The sequence below is a fragment of the Sinohyriopsis cumingii genome, unplaced genomic scaffold (assembly GCF_028554795.1).
Source record: "Sinohyriopsis cumingii isolate HCF-2022 unplaced genomic scaffold, ASM2855479v2 utg001510l, whole genome shotgun sequence".
Taxonomy (NCBI): Eukaryota; Metazoa; Mollusca; class Bivalvia; order Unionida; family Unionidae; genus Sinohyriopsis; species Sinohyriopsis cumingii.
The window spans coordinates 1102763-1129563 of record NW_028316007.1 but is presented as its reverse complement, the minus strand read 5'-3'; the positions used below and the strand labels follow the sequence as shown (position 1 = coordinate 1129563).

The 26801-nt window shown below is 34.3% G+C and overlaps 1 protein-coding gene across 1 annotated transcript in view; it reads left to right on the top strand.

The window, feature by feature from the left end:
• LOC149772399 (nucleolar protein 14-like) overlaps positions 1-26801 on the top strand; it is a 125278-nt gene that overhangs the window by 51609 nt on the left and 46868 nt on the right. Inside the window, exons 15-18 of the mRNA XM_089947871.1 lie at positions 5718-5882; positions 7248-7338; positions 12302-12377; positions 17798-17878. Of these exons, the coding sequence (XP_089803997.1) occupies positions 5718-5882; positions 7248-7338; positions 12302-12377; positions 17798-17878 (413 nt within the window). The remainder of the gene's footprint in view (positions 1-5717; positions 5883-7247; positions 7339-12301; positions 12378-17797; positions 17879-26801) is intronic.

The following is a 26801-nucleotide window of genomic DNA, read 5'->3' as shown; positions in this document are numbered from 1 at the left end:
TTTGTTCTCTTTCAAAGATCAATATGTTGTAGGGTGTGGGTAAATGTGGACACAAGTAAGCCTCTTGGGATACACACCACCTGCTGTTGATGCAAGGATTGATGTCAGATATGTTATCTTTTGACAGATTAAGTGTGTTTGTGTTTTGAGCTCTCCATGTACAGATTTGTTTGGGGAGATTGCTTCAAGATGGAGACTACTGCCTGACAGGAGTGTCATTAGGTCCTGTGACTGGTTAGATCTGTAGGATGTGTGCCTTCACATCCACATGTTTCTGCTTGGCTGGAAATACCTTTGGTTTTGTCTTGGCTAGGAGATATTTCAGTTTTGGGGTCCTTGTCTTCACCCACAGAGCCTTTTCCAAATGGGGGTGGGGGGATAGTGGCAGCCTTAAAAATCTTTTGGAGTCCCCATCGTTCAGTATTTCAACAACTGGTTGATGCACAGTATCCACAGAGATATGCTTCTGAGAAAAGTATTCCTCTGTTGGTCAACTATGACAGTTCAGTGTCTATTCCACAACTTCAAGAAGTTGGAGACCGCTCTGGTGGCCTGGTGGTTAGAGTGTCCGTCTTGGATGCAGGAGGTCATGGGTTCAATTTCCAGCCGATTCATACCAAAGACTTATAAAAATGGTACTAACAGCTACCTTGCTTAGGTGCTCAGCGTTAAGAGAATAGTGTTAGGACTGGTCGGCCTGGTGTTAGGTGTCTGCAGCATGATGCCCCAGTGCTAGACATGACCATAAACTGCCACACTGCAGAAATTGTATCAATATGACTGAAAAATTGTTAAAGCTACATTAAAAATCCAAATCACACACACGCACACAAGAAGTTGGATCTCATTTTTTTCTCAGGGGATGAATTTCTTTACTGATTTAGGGAGGGTTAATGGCCCTCCAGACAGGACTGCTCATAATATGTCTCTCTTATGAATAAAGACTTCATTGTCAGTTTGCCTTTACCTGTCTCTCCTAAGAACTTTGAATGGATGTGGTTCCCCAGAGTGACTTTACATTTTCACTTTCTGTGTACAGCAAGTACAGCTTGTAGCAAACTTGAAACCACACTAGGACCAGCTTTCAAATTGGATTCCTCTGGGAATGTGAATTAGCATTATTTGTTGGCTGGCCACTTTCCCTTGCACATAACAAAACCAGAGCTGCACTGTATAACACTAGTATTGGGTAAGATTTAGATAGCACTAGACCAATAAAAAAATATTTTAAAAAAACATTCAATACCCACATGCCCAATCAGACAAGGGTTAAAAAGTTTTACAGGCCCAGAATAAACTCTTACTCAGCCAACTATTTTAGAAATATTAAAGTTGACCATGATCATGATAAGTTTGATTGTGTTGAAAGTTGTATTCTGGCACTTACTCTGTAATTGCAAACTGAGATCAGTCTATACTCTGTAATTACAAACTGAGACCAGTCTGTACTCTGTAATTACTAACTGAGACCAGTCTATACTCTGTAATTACAAACTTGGACCAGTCTGTACTCTGTAATTACAAACTTAGACCAGTCTGTACTCTGTAATTACAAACTTAGACCAGTCTGTACTCTGTAATTACAAACTTAGACCAGTCTGTACTCGGCCTTTATTTGTATTGAGAGTGAAGCTTGTACGAGGTTGATCAAACCAAATACAAAAGAAACTATTTGGTAAAAGGTAAAGACTTCAAATAAGCTTATGTGGCAGTGTTCTTGACAAATTTCTTTTCATTAGAGAAGCACTTGTCAGCTCTGAATCAGCACTTACCCTTTTTAAGTTGATTGAGTCAATTTGCAGCCTTTTATAATAGTACTGATGTAGGAGCTGCCAATGAGTGGCACTGGGTGGCATATGCTAACATTTGAGAAAGAGGCAGTTTGCATCCTTCGATAGAAATGACTAGAACAATCGCTGGTCTTGGGTTTATTAGCAGACAGGAAATTTATGGGATAAACCTAAAACAAAACAATGAATACTTAATATACAATACTATAAACATACGATACACAACTCGCACTCTGGTCTTTCAGTTTGTGAGCTCATTAACATAAAAATTATATCTTACCAGAAAAGAAGAATGTATGCAAGAGTAGGCTGAATTAAGTGTTGTTCACCCAAAAACAAGAGAATTGCAAGGTGATTTTGTTAGATTGCAGGGAATTGATGTTAGCACCCCATCATGTGCTTCATGCAGTGTTCATGTTTACCCAGTCTCTCACTCGTGACAAAAACGCACATGGGATACATTTGCATGCATTTTTTTTCACCTATGTATTGAGTATGCCAGCTATTAAAATGAGGGCTTTGAGAACCTAGACATGGCTTTGAGTGCATATATAAATTGGCTAATTTTTCTTTCATCTCTGAGATATGTAGCTAAGTTTTAGCTTTGAAAGTCTAAATAGATGGCTGAATTGGCTTTGAGAAGCAACATGCATATCTAATTTGAATTTGAGAACCAAGATGATTGACTGAGAACCTAAACATATGACTAATTTGGCTTTGAGAACCAATATACATATCTAATTTGAGCCACAATAGATCCAGAGGTACTGAACATCCCTCCAGCAACTAATGACAACCACCCTATCCTACGTAAAGAAGTAGAAGCTGCAGTGAGATCGCTGAAAAAGAGGAAGTCACCAGGAGTGGAGAACAACCCACCAGAACTGATCCAAGCTTGGGAAGAAGCAATGATGAGCACCCTCACAAACATCTGCAACAAGATCTGGCAAACAGGAGTATGGCCATCGCTGTGAACCCAATCACTGATCATCACCCTCTCCAAGAAAGGCAACTTGCAATAGTGTCAACAAAGTATTTGGGGGCAACTGTAACAGACGAAGGATCGAAGCCGAAGTACTCCCCAGGATTGCACAGACAACAGCAGCGCTGAAAAAATTGAAGCCCATCTGGAAGGACATGAACATCAAACTCAGTTCAGAGGTCAGACTGATGCACTCACTGGTGATCTCCATATTTCTCTACGCCTGCGAATCATGGAGGATAACAGCTGACTTAGAGAAAAAGATACAGGTCACAAGAGATGAGATGTTTCCGAAAGATCCTTGGTGTCACACACAAAGACCATGTCACCAATGAAGAAATATGGCAAAGGATAAGACAAGCCATTGGGCCTCACGATGACCTCATGATCACAGTGAAAAAAAACTAAGCTGCAGTGATATGGGCATGTCTCCTGATCATCAGGACTTGCCAAGACAATCCTGCAAGGCACTGTACAAGGAAGAAGAAAGAGAGGCAGGCAAAGAAAGAGGTGGGAAGATAACATCTGAGAGTAGAGAGGCTTGACACTGAGCGACTCTGTGAGAAAGATGAAAAATCGAGAGGAATGGGGGAAATTGGTCGTTTGGTCTTGTGCAATGCCTCAACGGTCTACCAGACTTCAGGACTGATGATGATGATAAATTTGACTTTAAGAACCTAGATACAGTGTGACCTTGCTATAACACAGTCACTGCATGGCTCCCAAAATTTTATATACATGTATTTTTCTTGCACATAAAAAAAAAATCTTAAAAGTATGAGAAAAAAATCGTAAAAAGTTTATTATCATAGTGGGGAAGAGATCTTGCATGAATAACACAAGACAGTCGTAGCGTGGCTCCTTAAATTTTATACGTATTTTTCTCGTACACGAAAAAAGTTTTTTCTTCTTAAAAGTACGAAAAATAAAGTTTATTCTAGGATTGCATAGGGCTTCGCCAATGCCACAAACTGCGATTTTGTTTTCCTTATTGGTGGCAAAATATACCATCAGGCAAATTTTTTATTGGTGACATTGTTAGCTGTTTAAACTTGTATATGAGATGTTCGGTTTTGGAGTGGAGAAATTCAGAGGCCCCGTGAACGGAAGCTGCAAACTTGAAATAAAAGGCACTGAAATTTATCTATTGTTACATAAACAATTTCTTTGTCCATATTGACAAACTATCTTAACAGTGCATTGTTATATCATAATCTGCTTATGTTGACATCTAGCATGAGTACTGTATGTTGTGAGATCTCCACATTTTTGTTGTTGACATTTCTGGTAGTAGAGAACAACCGGATGAGGCATTATCTCGTAATCTATCTTTCGTCGGATTTTCTGCCGCTTGCTAGTAATTAATATATTTACATAGACTGACATTTGTGTGTGGATGGTAATTAAAATTCCTCTTCTTTTCACTTAGAATTAGATCCTTCAGAACACCCACATTTTCTGTGCTAATCTTTGTCATCAGACCAGAACACCTGCATCTCTTATCATCCGTTGACCCTTTATTAAATTTCTGATGCATGAGTAGAAGGTAGCAAAAAATTAACAAAAATTCTTGTTGCTCTGTTGAGTAGGCAGGGAGAAACTTTAACTACAATCGACCAAACCACAGCCAATTCCTTTTTTAAAAATGTACCCAGATAAAATAGTTTGCTGAAATTTCAAAGAAAACATTACATTTGAAGCACTGACTGTTATGAAAACATACTAAGCAGATGGAAAACAAATCAGTATTGATCATGCAATACAATTATTTGATGTTGCCACCACTATAAGAAATGGAGCTTTTGTTGGGTTCTCCGAAGCTGTCTTTAGCAGTGACTTCAATAATGCATGCACCTTTCATCAAAGAAACCCGACTACAATCTTCAGTATAAAAAAATAAATTTTTTCAAAGATGTCAGTACTAAACTTAAATAAAAGCAATAGAATCTGATGGATTTTTTCGTTTTCCAACATGATTAGAACATGTTTATTGTGCTGTGAAAGTTTCCTTTTTGCAGGGAAAACATTTGTGCTTAAAAACGCTAACAACAGTGGCTTAAAATGCAAACTAGCTTTTACCAACTTGGGATAGTAAATGTGCTTCATTTGTTACGTGATTGTGCTATGTTTATGCACTGAATTCAGACCTGTTTGACCTGTGAGAATTATTGAGTGTGTGTGTGTTTTTTTTGATGGTATTGTTTTGTTTGATTCAGTGTATGTGATGAGATTTGCGGGTGAGTACACAGTGTTGATACTTTATTCATGCTGTACATAAGACATGTATATATAGATAGTATACACGTATATGTACCAATCTGTGGTTCTCGAAATAAAGTAAAATATATATGCATTCTGTTTTCACTACAGGTGTATTTCCTGTTTAATATGCATTGATTTAAGATGGTACCTGTGCCAGTGAAGCACATATTTTACTGCCCTCATTAATTACCTACACCCCCCCACACACAAATTTTTTGGGGTACATACATCATTTTCTTAAGCTGACTGACCTAGTTGCTTATAACATGGTTCAGTCTATAACACGGTCGGGTTCTATGGCTCCCAACTACCGTGTTATAGCGGGGTCACACTGTACATGGCTAATTTGACTTTGAGAACCTAGATACATAGCTAATTTACCTGAACTGTTGTATGCCTAATATGTATTTAGTCTTGTTTCCTTGATGTGAATTAAATGTTCATTTCCAAAGGGAATGTAGTGTTTATTTTATCTTTAAATTTAACAGTTTACTGGTCAGAACATTTTATTCTTTTCCAACTCTTAGCATTTATCCACCGTACTGAATATATCTCCAAGAGGACACAATGCTCAGTGTCCTGTATAATGTGTCACACTTGATTACTGCGCACAGTCCTAACCTGAGAATGCAGAATGACATGACTACTGTGCTCCCCTTTTTTATGGTTGTATCTGTTTTCAGTTACTGATGTTCAAGCTGGTATCCATTCTGTTCCCCACATCAGACTTTTACCACCCAGTGACCACCCCAGCACTGCTGTTCCTCTGTCAAATGTTGGCACAGTGTTCAGTCAGCCAGGAAAGGGATGTGGCAGCCGGACTGTTTGTGTGCAATATCTGCCTAGAGGTATGCATTGACATATTTGCATGTAGATATTATACACAATGGACCACCAATAGGAAACCATTAAAAATCACCATAGAAGACTAACCCTAACCCATCTGCAACAGAATTGTAAAATATTGGATAATATTGTGGCATAATAATTGGGGTCTTTTGAAAGACATAGACTTCTGCAACTGAATTGTAAAATATTGGATAATATTATGGCATAATAATGGGGGTCTTTTGAAAGACATAGACGTCTGCACAACTCTGATTGCATGTGGACAAATATGCATGTATATGACTTCTAAACAGATGCATGAACAGATATGTAGATATTAAGACATTGAAAGACCCATAGACATATTTAATAATGTAAACCTCATTCCCAGTGGTATGTATTTGATGCATGATGGACTGTACACAATATATTTATGTTACTAATATATTTACGGCACGCATACGTGTAATCAGTGCAATGTATGTATGTGTGTATATATATGTGTGTATGTGTGTGTGTGTGTGTCAGGAGAATGTGAATCGGTGATACATTTAAGAACTGCGGCTAACTAAAAGTAATTGATGCAAACACTTAGAATATCGAGGAAAACTTGGCATCCTTTAGAGACTGTATTCAGCTGCATCCAAAACCCTCAGTCCCACCACAAATAAATCTCCAGATTGGCTTGATGAAAATGATGCTGTTTGGAAGGTAGTGCTTTATCATCTAAGAAGACATCCTTTAACATGAAGAGTTGTGGCCAAGCAACAAGGCAAATGAGATTTAATCCTATGAAGGCAGGAATGTGGCCTTTTGCATACTTCGCACAAAGGTGTGGAAGCACAGAAAACTTGTCAACAAAGCTGTTGTGTTGCCGACCATGCTGTATGCATGTGAAAGCTAAACAGTGTAAAAGCGACCAGTCTGAACCATTCCATGCATTCACACTTGGCAAATGAAGTCACAGATGAGATGGGCAGGCCACATCATCAGGATATCAGAAGATTGACTACTGAAGAACTTACATGGAGGAAAATGTGTCTGACCACGAGTCTTGGGAAGATCCCTCACAAGATTGTTCCACCTGACAGTCTCATCCATATTGGAACTACAGGACTTAACCGAGGAGATTGCAAAGACAGTGCAGATGTATGAGCAGCACAAATTGGCCTGAGCAGCCTCTCTTGTACTCAAAGAAATAAAACCTGTTTGTGATGTCATGGTCATCTTTTAACTTAAACGATGAACAAGATATATGTACGTATTGTCTGACCTATTTAAGCATGGTTAGACATGGTATCACATTTTCAGTGTCAGTTGTATTGATGTCATGATAAGAGAAATTATAATTATGTATACATACACAATACTTTTTTCTTTTTCAGTATGTCTCATTGTCTAAGAGATACATCCCAGAAGTGGTTAATTTCCTCCATGGTCTTCTGTTCTTAGCAGCTGAAAAAGATCCCAATAAAAGTACGGGTAATTTATAAATTTAAATTATAAGGTGACATATTGAACAGCTATTTGAAATATGATGCCATCTGAAAAATTACTGTCCTGCCCCAAATGCAAATGCACAAAAACAATTTGTTTCTGTCAATTATCATACGTTAGCTAAGTTATTAGGAAGCATTGGTTTTGGCATGCTTATTGTTATATGCCAATAACATTGTTGGAATTTTACAATGTTCAGATAAATTGTTAGGGCGCTGTAGGCCTTTTAACCAAAAGAAATTGTTTTAGAGTTATAGGTCTTTTAACCAAAAGAAATTCTTTGGAATTTATAGGCCTTTTAAGCAAAAGAAATTGTGTCTTAACATGCATATTTTTCTTTAAGCTAAGATACTTTAATCCATATAATTGAATGAGGGGATGTATCTTGACTAGTACCACACCATTGTCATAAAGGCTAGTCTGTGAGCTATATATCGTGCTTCGCTGCCTTGGTTTGTCTTGAGCATTGTTTATGCCAGAATTATCATACTGTTTGACTGTATACACAAGTACAACAAAAGGTCATTAAGACCTACTGGCATTTCTTTAGTTTTTGACCACATACTGTTGCTGCATAATACACAATAGAACTTGTTGAGAGGATGCATCTTGGTGAGTACATCTCTCCCTCGATAACTCATGTATGATGGGGTCCAAAAACATCGACCGCATTTGAGGGTGCGAGTTACCAAGGGACCTCCATAACAATATGAAATGATGCCATTGTCGCTGGACACAGAGAAAACTGTCAAGGGGGGGGGGGGCTAACTGGTCTATTTAATTGCTAAATGCTTGTTTTAAAGTCGCATTGGGAATAATTGTCAATAAAACACTTTTTCTAACCCAAGTTATTTGGGGTTTTTGTGTGTAAAAATGACTTTTATTTTCGAGATGCCCAACCACTAAGAGATTGTTAAAAATATTCCATCTGGCTTCATCAACTGTCGCATCTATGCGAAAACATTGTGTATTACATCACTGCTTTATGTTGGTGTTTAGAGTGGTTCCCTGATATGTATGCTGCCTGCTTTGCTCTCTACGATAGTTGAATGCAACGCAAAGAGCATGGTAATCAGGGAACTGGACTCCTTATTGATTCAATTTCACAATCAAACAAGATTTCTTTTATTAAATAAAAAAACAGAAAACATGTACAAAAAACCCCAAAAATGAACACTTAGTTCATGAAACAGCTGTCATCATCAAAAGTCATATTTTTTATTATTGCATTGATTTGATGCAATTATTTCATTGCAAGTAATAGTGAAGCTTCTCATCCATGAGAAAATCAGAGTACCAATTCAGTAATTACAAATTAACTACATTCTCTGAAACACATTTATAAAACATATATGTGAAACTGAATTTTATTTTATCAGGTATTCATTTTGTTTGGTTGACTTGCTATCTTTGATCACAAATGTGAATGAGTATGCTAATTTGAGGCAGTTTAATTATATTTAACAAACAAAAAACAATTGTATCATTGTTCGATGATCTGTCACTCGACCAGGGCTGCTAGCTCTTTCGCAGGATGGATTTGCATCCCTTTTAAATTTTCATTTATTCCACCCTCTTTATTTGATACAAAAGACTAGCCAACGTGGTAATACACGGTCAGCTTTCAATTCAGTGCAACAATACAACAAATACCAATCAGATTGCAACAAATACTTGTGTGCAAATTAGGTAACAAAACTTTGTTGGCACTTGGGTTCTCACAGAGCTAGCTGTCATTGCTGTTATAGTAGATTTACATATTTCACTTTTGAATGCAACATTGCATATTGTATTTTTGATTATTAAACTTAAACCGAACTAAAAGATAATTTAACATGCATTTTTCACTTGATTAAAGAAAAATTTAATTGGTATTTATTTATTATAGTGTTAGTGCATCAAGTAGGTGTTAGCGCCATTTTCATTGCAATCTGTTATTTACAGTATACCAGGAATGTAGTTTGGAAATAAATTTTAACATAATACATGACTTCTTATTAAAATTTGATAATTTCACAATATTGATTCAAATGGTCATACCAACCATTTTCGACGATAAAACAGATGATATATCAAGGTTTCATTTACCAATTTTGATCATGATTTTCTTCCTGTTCAACAAATTATTGTTACTTTCTAGTATTAAAAAAATGGGATCCACGACTGACCCCGTGTTATAAGCAGGTTTTAGTTATCAGGGCGCGAGTTATCGAGGGAGTGGTGTACAACATCCTGTTCATTAAATTAGGTCATTGTGACCCATATTTCACATTTCACTGGCTTTTTCATTTTGATATTTTAAATGTATGCTGTAATCAGTAAACTGCATGAGTTTAGATATCTCTCGTAGTACCATACCCATGCCAAAAATGGTCACTGGCTATATTTCACATTTTACAGGCTTATGTTAACTTGTTGCATGACCACACAAGTTTCTGGCATGCTCTGGGCATACTGTCCTATACAGAATTGTGAAATTCTGGGATGCATCATTATAAGCAAAAGCTATTCTCAATTAATTGACCATATTTTACGTGACACTGACTTAATTTCGTCTTTGGTGCTTCTGTTATTTCCACACCCTTATAATAAAGGACTTTTTTTCAGTCTTTACAGAGGCCCCAGTTTTACGCACTTTTTTTACTTGTTTGTAAGACTCCTTTTATTTCAGTCTTAACAGTGGTCCCAGTTTTACCCACTTTTTCTACTTGTTTGTAAGACTCCTTATATTTCAGTCTTAACAGTGGTCTCAGTTTTACCCACTTTTTCTACTTATTTGTATGATTGTTTTTTTCTGTTTTTTTCCCCAAAATAGTCCTGTTGGCCCCACTTTTTTTGTTTTCTGTTGAATATTGACTTCACACTGCATGAATGGTTGTAGCAAAGTGAATTTGGGTATGGTCTTTGCTGTAGAGCAGGGTTTTAAATGTTTGGTCATTTCATCTTGTTAGAACCATATGACAGTTAGGTGGTTTCACAGTATGACATCAAGTAAGCAGGTGAGTAGTTAGATGGTTTCACAGTGTGACTTGAGATAAGCCGGTGGGTAGTAAGGTACATGGTTTCACAATATGGCTTCAGATAGGTGGGTGGGTGGAAAGTTAGGTGGTTTCACATTATGTTTGCACAGTAATGGCTATTTAGTATTAGCTCAAATTATCAAATTTTAAAATGATTAAAAGTTGAATGTAAATGTAAATCATTGCCCAAAAATGATCTTTAGTTTTAAAAAATGGCTAAACTAATTTTAGCCTGATAATGTTCACAATATCTACTGGAGACTAGTCAAAGTTGAGGTAATCTTTGTAATCATTGATTACACTGGGTTTTTTTGGTGCCCCATTTTACAACTAACTACCTTTATGCTTGTTAAATACTATAGAATCAAACTGTGATGGGAAATTAAGTAACGAATGATGATTTTATATTTTAACCACATTGACATTAGCACTTTTTTGATAACATAACTTTATAAGAAACATGTCCAGGTGGTTATTGATGCCATTGCAAGCCTATCCTCCGTGCTGGTTCTGTATATATTATGCCTTCACGTGGGTCCAAACTTGCAGACAGAAAACCCACTGGCTATTAGGTTATGGTATGTAGTATTATCCTGCATACCATGGTTTATCAGCCAGACAAATAAATCCTGCATACCATGGTTTATCAGCCAGACAAATAAATCCTGCATACTGTGGTATATCAGCCAGACAAATAAGTCCTGCATACCATGGTTTATCGGTCAGACAAATATATCCTGCAACTTAGCGCTCAGCATTAAGAGGTTAGTGTTAGGACTGGTCGGTCTGGTGTCAGGATAATGTGCCTGGGTGGGACATCATGCTACATGTCTGTGGCATGATGTCCCAGTGCTAGACGTCACTATAAACTGCCACACTGCAGACATTGTAGCAATATGACTGAAAAATTGTTAAAGCTACATTAAAAATCCAAATCACACAGATAATAAATCCTGCATAATGATTTGAAGAGCCAGACACATAAATCCTGCATAGCTTGATTTATGAGTCAGACAAATCCTGCATAGCTTGATTTATGAGTCAGACATAAATCCTGCATAGCTTAATTTATCAGTCAGACATAAATCCTGCATAGCGTGTTTTATCAGTCAGACATAAATCCTGCATAGTTTGGTTTATCAGTCAGACAGATAAATCCTGCATAGCTTGGTTTATCATCCAGACAAATCTTGCATAACATGGTTTATCAGCGAGACAAATAAATTTGCATATTGTGTTTTATCAGTGAGACAAATAAATACTGCATTTATTTATCAGATATATTCAATATTTGTTATTGTGCCATCTCCTTATACAGGTCGCATGTCACACTGCATTTTCATTGTATTATTTAAGTAGGTTATTTAAGTAGGTGTATCCACATTAGCAGACAGAAAAGTACCTGATGTTTTGCAGTTACTGTAGTAATATTCTTCTGCTATGCACTAACATTAAAATTCTCTTGCTATGCACTGACCATTATGCTTTTGGTGTAATCATCGCGCTTTTTCTTCACCGAATTAAGCCTTACATTTGCCTGTATATAAATTGTGCTTTTCTAGTACATTAAAAATTAAAATAAAGCTGTGAAAAGTTACATCTGTCATTTACAATATCGTCTTTTTAATTCCACATAAAAATATGAATATTCTAAAAAGAAAGACTGTTGAATAAGATCAGTGTAAGAGTTAATTTTCCCATGATGGATCTACATGTACTTCCTAATTTTCTATTTATAGCAGCTGATGACCCATTTCCAAGAAAGGAGATTTAATTTTCTTTAGTTTGAAAGTTTGCTTTCATATTCATTATATTTATAATCAACCAGCCTTTTGTTTTAAAGAAAGTTTTGCTTTATTGTTTTTAGATAGCTATTCGTACAGTATATAGGGAAAATATATATTTTTTGCATATCTTTACAGTTGAACCAGTGATACCCCCTTTTAAGCCTGTGGGAAAGAATGTAAACCTGCTTTTGCTTTCTAAGGCCATGCCTGAGTAAGTTTTTGTCTTGCCTGTGGTAGTAGTTAGCAAGATGTAGATTTTATTTATATGTCTGCCATTTTAGCTTAGTCTGTTTTGCTATGACCCTGTCCATCTGTCAGCTTTAGTTTGCATAGTAACTCAAGTTTGACCTCTACCAAACTCAGGATTGATTGCACTTGATGGTGTGGAAAAATGCTATTGATTTTGGGTACAAATGTTAAAGGTCAAGGTCATAGTGGCAGTAAAGTGTTTCTTGCACAATCATGTTACCATTTACTGTTTTATCAGACTTTGTGGACAGCTTGTACTTGAGGTACGGAAGAACCCTGTTGTTGTTGGAGTCTGCAGTTATCAAACCTTTTAGATGGCATGTGCTTGCATCGCAGACCAGGACTAATTGTGGATGGTTTTTACTTGAAGAAAGGAAGAAGCCAGTTGATTTTGAGGTCAAAAGTCAAAGGTTCAGGACACTATAACTTTAAAGAGGAAAATGTTTTTGAATGATAACTTTAGTTCTAGATAACAAACCTTGACCAAAATTTATGGAAGGGTGCATTCCCGGGTTCTTCCTCCACCATTAATACTGGCTGCCATGTATAGCCTATCTTGTACTGAAAAATGACGTTAAACCCTACAACAACAACAACAACAACACTTGGGGTAATAAAGCATACTTTACATTCTCTGGTCATATGTCATACTAGTGGCAAGTCAGAAAGAACAAAAATGGCTCCTGCACAGTAACTTTAGATTAAAACTGCATAACTTGACCAGTGGTCCATTTTAGGATAATAATCTCCAGTGTCAACCAAGCCCTGCTGGTTTCTGTACAGAGGACTATTAAACATGGCACGGTATGTTCCATTCCTGGTAATTTTCTTATCCTTTGTGATCATAGACTTGATGCGATTATGGGATGCCCTGTTGTCCTTTGTCCATCTATCTGTTCAGTAACAGAGATTTGTTAGTGCTACTTCACTCAACTAATTGTATGATTGCCATTACACACATTCATTGCAAGGTCTTTGTAGTCCAGTATGCAAATGGTGCTGTTGAGACATCCATTATGGCATTAGCACTAGTAGAAGAAATGTCAGGAAAAAAATATGAAGATATGCTTGTATGTCTGTGGTCTGCCATTACTGTGGAGCTTTGTGAGACAGACACAACAGCCAAAGGTTAAGACATTGTGAGCATATACAAGAGCTAGAGCTGCTACTCATTGCAAGTTTCATCATTCATGATATGCTGACATAGAATGACATGTCAAAAAAGATTCTTAAACATGGCATCATTGCTTGGTCTGTGATATATTGTAACATCGAGACAAGTTCTCTAAAAGTTTATCACCGATATGTATTTAAAAGTCAAAGAGGACATAAAAGTCACACTTGTCTTGTGCATCTAAAGTTGCATTAACATCCATTAGTCTCTTGGGTTGAAACCAACAAAGGTTTGGAATCATTGACGTAACTGATTTACTATATACGATATTTTTCACATCAAAGCATGACATCTGTCGATGTGAAAATATAAGATTGCTTGTAGTGACGTGCCTAGCTACCATACAGCAAGAGTATGCAAATCAGAGGGGCCCACAATTTATTTTTTTACTCTATAGATTTGGCAGGGGCCCAAATATCCTAGCTATGCCACTGCTTGTATGTTTACTTATTTTCGTTCCTTGTCATGATTGTACTGTGGTATATGAACCTTTTAATCAATTTAGTTTGTAGACTAAAAAACGTTCATGATACGGCATAATAATGCAACTCATCTGTACATTTTTTTTCCTGCTACTTGCTGTTTTCACTAATATGGATGTGTTTATTGTTTGCTAAATCATTTGTTATTCTTATATTTAGTGGGTGTTTTGGTTGAATAAAAAGCAACATGCAGGGCTGAGCAAATTTTTTTTAAACCACTAGTCCAGGACAAGTGGTTTCAGAAAATTCACTAGTCCCACCTTACTCTTCACTAGTCCCACCTTACTTTTCACAGCTCCCAAAATGGTAATCACTTGCCGAGATTTGATGAGACGTATGTACTTAATCCATAGAAAAAAAACAAATGAAATAATATACAACATAATTATTTCTTAGAAGAATTTAATTTTTCAAAAACATTGGTTGTTATACATTTGGCATCTTTAGGTTCATGTATATATGTTTTTAGCTGATGGATTTGAAAATATGTCCATGTATATGTCTGCCACATGCACCAGCACTAAGCCAGCAGTTGATAGCTGTGTCTGGGTTAAAGTCCTCAAACTCTGGTCCATTTGCAGAAATGTTCATCAGCATTTGTAAACTCTTTTGGTTTAAGGAATTCCTTAAAGAAGTCTTGATTAGGTTCATTGAACTAAATCCTCGTTCACACTCAGCAGTGGATGGGCTTATTACAAACATGATTTCTAATAGTTTGCATAATTGACTGAGGCTAGGTGGAGTATTTACTAAGAGTGTGCCAGTTTTGGATATTGTTTGCAGTAAATGCAAAACATCTTTCCTTCCGAGTCAATATATTCAAGCCAGGGATGACAATCAACGCAATGCGGCTAAATATTTCTCTGTCTCTTAGTACAGTAGTCCCCCTCTTATAAGGCCACCCCTAATGCAGCAGGGAAGTGGCCTTATAATGCGGGTGGCCTTTCTAGAGGGGCATGACAAATGCAAATAGTAAATACATATGAAGAAAGTCACAAGTACATTTAATTTTAAATATTTAATATTTTCATCAAAAAATCACATGCTTGATGTGAAATAAATGTAAAACAAACTGTGTCATCATTTTCAAAAGAATGCTATGAATAATCATTGACATAGTTTTAAAACTGTATAATTATGTTACAGATCACATCATCTGTCACTTTGTTGGTAACAGTCTAATAAACAAACCAGTCTCGTCACATTAAAAATATCCTTGCTGTCATATCCCCTGCATATATCGTTTAGTCTTTTGTTCCAGTCTTCGACAACTTCATTATTAACATCAGCTGATTCTCCACTAAGGACAGAACACTTAATATTGTGTTGCACTTGAAATCTGTGCAACCATCCGTTACTTGCGGTAAAGTCGTCATATCCCAATTCAACTGACAAAATTGCTGCTTTTTCTTTTCATTCAAATCAGGATACAAATGTCTCCTGGCTCAAACAATCTTCCTTTCTCTGTCCATTTCACCTTCCCACTTCTGCAGAATTGTTTCATTATCTTTCACGATATTGTTTATCTGAGTCTTCCCAACATTAGTTTTCTGCAAGGATTCTCGACAACCCCCCCCCCCCATTGGTCAGTTGAATTACTTTCACATTCTCTTCTAAACTGAGAATTTTTATTTTCCTCGATGACATGTTGATCTTTTTGCAGTAAGTTATTCATGTTAATGATAAAACAATTTTGTATGCATGCCGTGTTTTTAAAGGAAGTGATCTTGTCACGTGATTCGTTAGTCGCAGTCTGGTACCCTATTGTTTTTATACATTTCTTTACACTAAGTCAGAGAAGCCAAAATGGCTTCGATATGTACCATTAACGCAGATTTGACCTCGCGGCCATTAGGACTCGTAATTTTGACAATTATTGTCAATTGTAATAGCCACTGATTATCAAAGTGAACAAGCTCAACATCTTACTAAGGGAAGCCATAAAGGCTATCAAACCATTTTCCTGCTGACTTGGGTATTGTACATCGATACTGCCACTTCTCAGCTATTATAACTGTTCAATAATTGTAATTTTAACAATTATCAGTGACTAAACCGGACATCTTATGATAACACAGCAGTAAGGCTAATTGGATTACATGTACGTACCCTTTTGTATGGATTAAAATTTGAGTCTTTCTCGGTTTTTTTATGGAATAAATTTGGCTTCGCGTGAGGCGTAAATGATATAATATTAACCTTAGTGGTAAGTGTACTTTACTCAACACTTCTTTCAGTAACGAAAACCTGACATCGGGGAAACAGCAATTGGATTTCTTAACACACGTTATGAATAAAATACTGGTTCTGGATACATACTCAAATCAAATGCGGCCTCTTGTGAGGGGTAAATTTTATATTATTGCACTAATATGCTGGTCGCGTTAGCCAGGTGGCCTTTCGTGAGGGGTACTTTTGAACACAAAATCGTCGGTGCCAACGAATTCTGGCTGTAAGAAGTGGGTGGCCGCTGGTCAGGGTGGCCGTTCAAGAGGGGGACTACTGTAGTGTCATATTTGACATTTTTTCCATCACGGATTGTTGCTTAATGTCTCTGGAGAAATAGTTCCGCACACTCAGTATCCGTCTTACGTTTTATCCCTCCATTTTCAAACAAATTTACCTTCTCCGAATTGCCGTTATTACCTTCCTTGTGAAAATAATTTAGCAAACTCATTTCATCTACAGAGTAGCTATCAGCTTGCTTGACAACTACTTCTAAAGTGATCCTAACATCAATTTTCTCATTTAAATACGAAATGAAACAGCTCATTAATTAGCATAATTGTTTCGCTTCAAACACAATATCGCATGTGAAAGTTATCAATTATAAATTAAAGAATCATTGCTGTCATTTAATCAGTTCATAAAGGAAACCAACACTGATGTCGGTAAGGTACCTTTCATTAATCTACTTACACTGACTCGCTGGATTAAAATCATAGTGAGCCGTTTGTTATAATCTAGATTGAGTAAACTCATTGCAACAAAACCGCTTACAACACTGCTAATTGATCATACTGGCTTTCTTTTGTTTGACGTGTTTTGATTTGCCGATAATTTGGTCGCTTAGCCCAATATGCAGTCAAGCTGTAACAGGATGTAAATGTATACACAAAGAGGGGTAAAATCAAGTATTCAGTACGCCCGGAGGGCATGATTGGCCAAATAAAGGCAGATATAGTGATTAAAGCATGAAAATAAGGACTAGCCCAATTTTTTTAAAAAGCACTTGTCCTGGACTAGCATTTGGAAAATTTTACTTGCCCGACTTCAAAAATGACTAGTCCGGCATGTTGGGCTATGGGATTTGCTCAGCCCTGACATGTTTTATTTTGTTGTTCAGATTTTAGAGAAGCATGGTTTACATCAGGTTGATTTCTTCTGTACAGAAGTATGATTTACTTTGGGTCTATAATACTACAGAAGATTTCTTGTTGAAATAGTCACATGTTATGTTCTTTGATCTTAGTGGTTTATAACCGTTTCTTAAAGTAGTAAATAAACAATAGCTGGTCACTCCCGTGTGTAGCAAGGCGGTCTTGCCAGTTTTTATCTAGACATTTTTTAAACGTCTGTAAGTGTTGGGATGCCAAAAATGCTATACATTTTAAATGCACATACATAATTATATTTTTTTTCCCAAGATTTACTCATTACAGTATGTGAGCAATATCTCTTTGCATAAAATTATTTCAGTAGTATTTACTTACACGTCTTCTTCAGAGCAGAAATGAAGAAGTGGAAGATGAGTGAACTGCTGTCCACAAATGTAGAAAGGCCAGCCGTGTGTAATGATGAATTTAAGTAAGTCTTAAAATGCAGTCTTATTTGCTGTAAAGTAACACCCCTCCCCCTCAAAATAAGCTTACATTCCACTAATTGTCAAAATGCAAAGTTTTATCATTTTGAAATTGGTATGGAAAAAGTTAAAACCATCATTTACTTATAAAATGTGCGTTTTATATATCTACCATATTTCTGGAATATCATTGGTATAATAATAAATAAAGACAAAAGTCCAAAATGTGCAGGACTGCCTTTTGATTTCTGCTTTGACTGATTTTTTTTCCTTTTATTAATCATCTGAGGAAAACATTTTGAATGCTTACCTCTTATGTTTCATTGGTAGGGATATAGATAATAAAAAAATAACTTGTTGGGATATTTGTTACAGCTCTGTGGTCACAAATGAAGCAAAACCAGCAAGTTTTGTAAAACTTAATAAAGGATTTAACTATCAAAGTTATAAATGAAAATGTGAGTGGAACTTACAGTATTATGATATGAATCCAGAATAATCCTGATGAAGTTCATTGAAAGTCCTAAATGAATGAAAAGCTCTGTATCAAATTCAAAACTTGGAAATGGACTAGTCCATAATTCTTTGAATAATTTATAACAGTTCCAGAATAATATTATAGTTCAAATAATGTGTGCTTTTTATTTCCAAGGAACAGTACAAACAAATGTTTATCCTTTTGAATAATATCTAAGTACAGCATAAAACTGCAGACTTAATGGCTGCTAAATCAGAATGAATTTGATTTCTCAGTTCTGTCCTTTTATACACCTAATATTACAAATCTTGTTTCAAAATATATCCCACATACACCTAATATTACAAATCTTATTTCAAAATATATCCCACATACACCTAATATTACAAATCTTATTTCAAAATATATCCCACATCCACCTAATATTACAAATCTTCTTTCAAAATATATCCCACATACACCTAATATTACAAATCTTGTTTCAAAATATATCCCACATACACCTAATATTACAAATCTTGTTTCAAAATATATCCCACATACACCTAATATTATAAATCTTATTTCAAAGTATATCCCACATCCACCTAATATTACAAATCTTATTTCAAAATATATCCCACATCCACCTAATATTACAAATCTTATTTCAAAATATATCCCACATACACCTAATATTACAAATCTTATTTCAAAATATATCCCACATCACAGATGACACTAATCAGTTTGCCTCTTACCTATTCGTGTGACCTAACACAACCAGTGGGAAGTTACTGAATTTTTCTAAAAACATTGAAACACCATCAGACAAATGTGAAATTAATCCAGAGGAACCATTAAGTCTTGTTATTAAGATTATTATTAATAATTGTCAACATGTGCATAAGCATCTATTTATAGCCCCTGTGTAATATGCTTTTAAAAGACTGGTCACGTAGGCAAAATGTAACAAAAGATATTTATCTATTTACAGACATGAATGCAAATTATAAAAAATTAGATAAAATCCTGTACCAGGAGTTTCTCTTCTCTCCTTCTTTTTATATATATATATATATATATATATATATATATATATATCTGTCTGTGTGTGTGTCTGTATATATATATCTCTTGCAAGTCTATCCTCCATGCTGGTGATGCTATTGTGCCTTCATGGGTTGAAAACATGCATATAGAAAAACCACTGGTTATTTAGTTATGGTATTTGGTATATCTACATACAGTAATTAATTAGCCAGACAAATTTAACAATATAACACTATATCATTGATCTTTTATGCTTTTTAATGTCGTAACTGGCTTTAATAGGCTTAAAACTGAAATTAACATATTGCTATTATGTTAACCTCTCTGCTGGAACATCAGTGTGTCGACTTAACAATCTGTTGCATGCACACTAAAATTTTAGTCTCTACATACAACACTATCAGAATTAATAATTTTGCACTGGTCAATTATATCCTACTGAATCTGTTCATCTTTGCAACCTTGGTTGTAATCAAGCAAGGGACAGTACGAACAAATGTTTATCCTTTTGAATAATATCGAAGTACAGCATAAAACTGCAGACTTAATGGCTGCTAAATCAGAATGAATTTGATTTCTCAGTTCTGTCCTTTTATACACCTAATATTACAAATCTTGTTTCAAAATATATCCCACATACACCTAATATTACAAATCTTATTTCAAAATATATCCCACATACACCTAATATTACAAATCTTGTTTCAAAATATATCCCACATCCACCTAATATTATAACATCTTATTTCAAAATATATCCCACATACACCTAATATTACAAATCTTGTTTCAAAATATATCCCACATACACCTAATATTACAAATCTTATTTCAAAATATATCCCACATACACCTAATATTACAAATCTTATTTCAAAATATATCCCACATCTGCCTAATATTACAAATCTTATTTCAAAATATATCCCACATCCACCTAATATTACAAATCTTATTTCAAAATATATCCCACATCCACCTAATATTACAAATCTTATTTCAACATATATCCCACATCCACCTAATATTACAAATCTTATTTCAAAATATATCCCACATCCACCTAATATTACAAATCTTATTTCAAAATATATCCCACATCCACCTAATATTACAAATCTTATTTCAACATATATCCCACATCCACCTAATATTACAAATCTTATTTCAAAATATATCCCACATCCACCTAATATTACAAATCTTATTTCAAAATATATCCCACATACACCTAATATTACAAATCTTATTTCAAAATATATCCCATATCACAGATGACACTATTCAGTTTGCCTCTTACCTATTTGTGTGGCCTAACACAACCAGTGGGAAGTTACTGAATTTTTCTAAAAACATTGAAACACCATTAGACAAATGTGAAATTAATCCAGAGGAGCCATTAAGTCTTGTTATTAAGATTATTATTAATAATTGTCAACATGTGCATAAGCATCTATTTATAGACCCTATGTAATATGCTCTTAAAAGACTGGTCACGTAGGCAAATTGTAACAAAAGATATTTATCTTTTTACAGACATGAATGCAATTTATAATTTTTTTTAGATAAAATCCTGTACCAGGAGTTTCTCCTCTCTCCCTCTTATATATATGTGTGTGTGTGTACATATATACCTTGCAAGTCTATCCTCCATGCTGGTGATGTTATTGTGCCTTCATGGGTTGAAAACGTGCATATAGAAAAACCACTGGTTATTTAGTTATGGTATGTGGTATATCTATCTACATACAGTAATTAATTAGCCAGACAAATGTAACAGTATAACACTATATCATTGATCTTTTATGCTTTTTAGTGCCGTCACTGTTTTTAATAGGCTTGAAACTCAAATTAACATATTGCTATTATGTTAACCTCTCAGCTGGAACATCAGTGTGTCGACTTACCTATCTGTTGCATGCACACTAAAATTTTAGTCTGTACATATGACACGATTATAATTTTGCACTGGTCAATTATATCCTGCTGAATCTGTTCATCTTTGCAACCTAGGTTGTAATCAAGCAAGGAACAGTACGAACAAATGTTTATCCTTTTGAATAATATCTAAGTACAGCATAAAACTGCAGACTTAATGGCTGCTAAATCAGAATGAATTTGATTTCTCAGTTCTGTCCTTTTATACACCTAATATTACAAATCTTATTTCAAAATATATCCCACATACACCTAATATTACAAATCTTGTTTCAAAATATATCCCACATACACCTAATATTACAAATCTTATTTCAAAATATATCCCACATACACCTAATATTACAAATCTTATTTCAAAATATATCCCACATCCACCTAATATTACAAATCTTCTTTCAAAATATATCCCACATACACCTAATATTACAAATCTTGTTTCAAAATATATCCCACATACACCTAATATTACAAATCTTGTTTCAAAATATATCCCACATACACCTAATATTATAAATCTTATTTCAAAGTATATCCCACATCCACCTAATATTACAAATCTTATTTCAAAATATATCCCACATCCACCTAATATTACAAATCTTATTTCAAAATATATCCCACATACACCTAATATTACAAATCTTATTTCAAAATATATCCCACATCACAGATGACACTAATCAGTTTGCCTCTTACCTATTCGTGTGACCTAACACAACCAGTGGGAAGTTACTGAATTTTTCTAAAAACATTGAAACACCATCAGACAAATGTGAAATTAATCCAGAGGAACCATTAAGTCTTGTTATTAAGATTATTATTAATAATTGTCAACATGTGCATAAGCATCTATTTATAGCCCCTGTGTAATATGCTTTTAAAAGACTGGTCACGTAGGCAAAATGTAACAAAAGATATTTATCTATTTACAGACATGAATGCAAATTATAAAAAATTAGATAAAATCCTGTACCAGGAGTTTCTCTTCTCTCCTTCTTTTTATATATATATATATATATATATATATATATCTGTCTGTGTGTGTGTCTGTATATATATATCTCTTGCAAGTCTATCCTCCATGCTGGTGATGCTATTGTGCCTTCATGGGTTGAAAACATGCATATAGAAAAACCACTGGTTATTTAGTTATGGTATTTGGTATATCTACATACAGTAATTAATTAGCCAGACAAATTTAACAATATAACACTATATCATTGATCTTTTATGCTTTTTAATGTCGTAACTGGCTTTAATAGGCTTAAAACTGAAATTAACATATTGCTATTATGTTAACCTCTCTGCTGGAACATCAGTGTGTCGACTTAACAATCTGTTGCATGCACACTAAAATTTTAGTCTCTACATACAACACTATCAGAATTAATAATTTTGCACTGGTCAATTATATCCTACTGAATCTGTTCATCTTTGCAACCTTGGTTGTAATCAAGCAAGGGACAGTACGAACAAATGTTTATCCTTTTGAATAATATCGAAGTACAGCATAAAACTGCAGACTTAATGGCTGCTAAATCAGAATGAATTTGATTTCTCAGTTCTGTCCTTTTATACACCTAATATTACAAATCTTGTTTCAAAATATATCCCACATACACCTAATATTACAAATCTTATTTCAAAATATATCCCACATACACCTAATATTACAAATCTTGTTTCAAAATATATCCCACATCCACCTAATATTATAACATCTTATTTCAAAATATATCCCACATACACCTAATATTACAAATCTTGTTTCAAAATATATCCCACATACACCTAATATTACAAATCTTATTTCAAAATATATCCCACATACACCTAATATTACAAATCTTATTTCAAAATATATCCCACATCTGCCTAATATTACAAATCTTATTTCAAAATATATCCCACATCCACCTAATATTACAAATCTTATTTCAAAATATATCCCACATCCACCTAATATTACAAATCTTATTTCAACATATATCCCACATCCACCTAATATTACAAATCTTATTTCAAAATATATCCCACATCCACCTAATATTACAAATCTTATTTCAACATATATCCCACATCCACCTAATATTACAAATCTTATTTCAACATATATCCCACATCCACCTAATATTACAAATCTTATTTCAAAATATATCCCACATCCACCTAATATTACAAATCTTATTTCAAAATATATCCCACATACACCTAATATTACAAATCTTATTTCAAAATATATCCCATATCACAGATGACACTATTCAGTTTGCCTCTTACCTATTTGTGTGGCCTAACACAACCAGTGGGAAGTTACTGAATTTTTCTAAAAACATTGAAACACCATTAGACAAATGTGAAATTAATCCAGAGGAGCCATTAAGTCTTGTTATTAAGATTATTATTAATAATTGTCAACATGTGCATAAGCATCTATTTATAGACCCTATGTAATATGCTCTTAAAAGACTGGTCACGTAGGCAAATTGTAACAAAAGATATTTATCTTTTTACAGACATGAATGCAATTTATAATTTTTTTTAGATAAAATCCTGTACCAGGAGTTTCTCCTCTCTCCCTCTTATATATATGTGTGTGTGTGTACATATATACCTTGCAAGTCTATCCTCCATGCTGGTGATGTTATTGTGCCTTCATGGGTTGAAAACGTGCATATAGAAAAACCACTGGTTATTTAGTTATGGTATGTGGTATATCTATCTACATACAGTAATTAATTAGCCAGACAAATGTAACAGTATAACACTATATCATTGATCTTTTATGCTTTTTAGTGCCGTCACTGTTTTTAATAGGCTTGAAACTCAAATTAACATATTGCTATTATGTTAACCTCTCAGCTGGAACATCAGTGTGTCGACTTACCTATCTGTTGCATGCACACTAAAATTTTAGTCTGTACATATGACACGATTATAATTTTGCACTGGTCAATTATATCCTGCTGAATCTGTTCATCTTTGCAACCTAGGTTGTAATCAAGCAAGGAACAGTACGAACAAATGTTTATCCTTTTGAATAATATCTAAGTACAGCATAAAACTGCAGACTTAATGGCTGCTAAATCAGAATGAATTTGATTTCTCAGTTCTGTCCTTTTATACACCTAATATTACAAATCTTATTTCAAAATATATCCCACATCCGCCTAATATTACAAATCTTATTTCAAAATATATCCCACATCCACCTAATATTACAAATCTTATTTCAAAATATATCCCACATACACCTAATATTACAAATCTTGTTTCAAAATATATCCCACATACACCTAATATTACAAATCTTGTTTCAAAATATATCCCACATACACCTAATATTACAAATCTTATTTCAAAATATATCCCACATACACCTGATATTACAAATCTTATTTCAAAATATATCCCACATACACCTGATATTACAAATCTTATTTCAAAATATATCCCACATACACCTGATATTACAAATCTTATTTCAAAATATATCCCACATCCACCTAATATTACAAATCTTATTTCAAAATATATCCCACATACACCTAATATTACAAATCTTATTTCAAAATATATCCCACATCCACCTAATATTACAAATCTTATTTCAAAATATATCCCACATCCACCTAATATTACAAATCTTATTTCAAAATATATCCCACATCCACCTAATATTACAAATCTTATTTCAAAATATATCCCACATCCACCTAATATTACAAATCTTATTTCAAAATATATCCCACATCCACTTAATATTACAAATCTTATTTCAAAATATATCCCACATCCACCTAATATTACAAATCTTATTTCAAAATATATCCCACATCCACCTAATATTACAAATCTTATTTCAAAATATATCCCACATCCACCTAATATTACAAATCTTATTTCAAAATATATCCCACATCCACCTAATATTACAAATCTTATTTCAAAATATATCCCACATACACCTAATATTACAAATCTTATTTCAAAATATATCCCATATCACAGATGACACTATTCAGTTTGCCTCTTACCTATTCGTGTGACCTAACACAACCAGTGGGAAGTTACTGAATTTTTCTAAAAACATTGAAACACCATCAGACAAATGTGAAATTAATCCATAGGCGCCATTAAGTCTTGTTATTAAGATTATTATTAATAATTGTCAACATGTGCATAAGCATCTATTTATAGCCCCTGTGTAATATGCTTTTAAAAGACTGGTCACGTAGGCAAAATGTAACAAAAGATATTTATCTATTTACAGACATGAATGCAAATTATAAAAAATTAGATAAAATCCTGTACCAGGTGTTTCTCCTCTCTCCTTCTTTATATATATATGTGTGTGTGTGTGTGTGTGTGTCTGTATATATATATATATATATATATATATATATATATATATATATATATCTCTTGCAAGTCTATCCTCCATGCTGGTGATGTTATTGTGCCTTCATGGGTTGAAAACGTGCATATAGAAAAACCACTGGTTATCTAGTTATGGTATGTGGTATATCTACATACAGTATTTAATTAGCCAGACAGATATAACAATATAACACTATATCATTGATCTTTTATGCTTTTTAATGTCGTCACTGTTTTTAATAGGCTTAAAACTCAAATTAACATATTGCTATTATGTTAACCTTTCAGCTGGAACATGAGTATCTACTTACCTCTCTGTTACATGCACACGAAAATTTTAGTCTGTACATATGACACCTTCAGAATTTATAATTTTGCACTGGTCAATTATATCCTGCTGAATTTGTTCATCTTTGCAACCTTGGTTGTAATCAAGCATGGGAATTTCAAGTGGCTTTTCGTTACATGTCTTTTTTTTTATTTCTTCACTTTGATCACACTTTTTGTAGGTAACTTGTTGATACTTTATTTATAATTTATTTGATAACAAGAATAATGGTAATACTGTATCTTAATTTTTCAACCATTCATTTGTGGGTTTCTCACAATTATAATTCATGTTGGTCAAAAGATATTCAGACACTGTAGAACACTTGGGCAGGCTTTTTTTCATCATCATGAGTCGTTGATTCTCAAGGAGAAAATACAAATGTTGCCTTCAGATTCTCGTTGGTGCACTTAATTAAAAACTTTATCCATATTTGTTTCACATATTATCAGATGTTCACATTGTGGTGGATAAGTATAAATGATACGAGAATGGCTTATAAACTGTTATTCTTTTTAGTGGGAGTGGCTAGTTCAATGTGTTATACTTAGTGGGTGTTGCTTATTTACTGCATTGTCCTTGTAATGGGAGTGGACTATTTACTTTGTTGTACTTGTTAGTGGGATTCGTCCATTTATTGTTTTACACTTTAAAATGGGAGTGGCCTATTGTGCTTTACATGTACATGGGAGTGACCTATTGTGCTTTACATGTACATGGGAGTGGCCTATTGTGCTATATACCGCTGTGGTGGCCTAGTGGTTAGAAC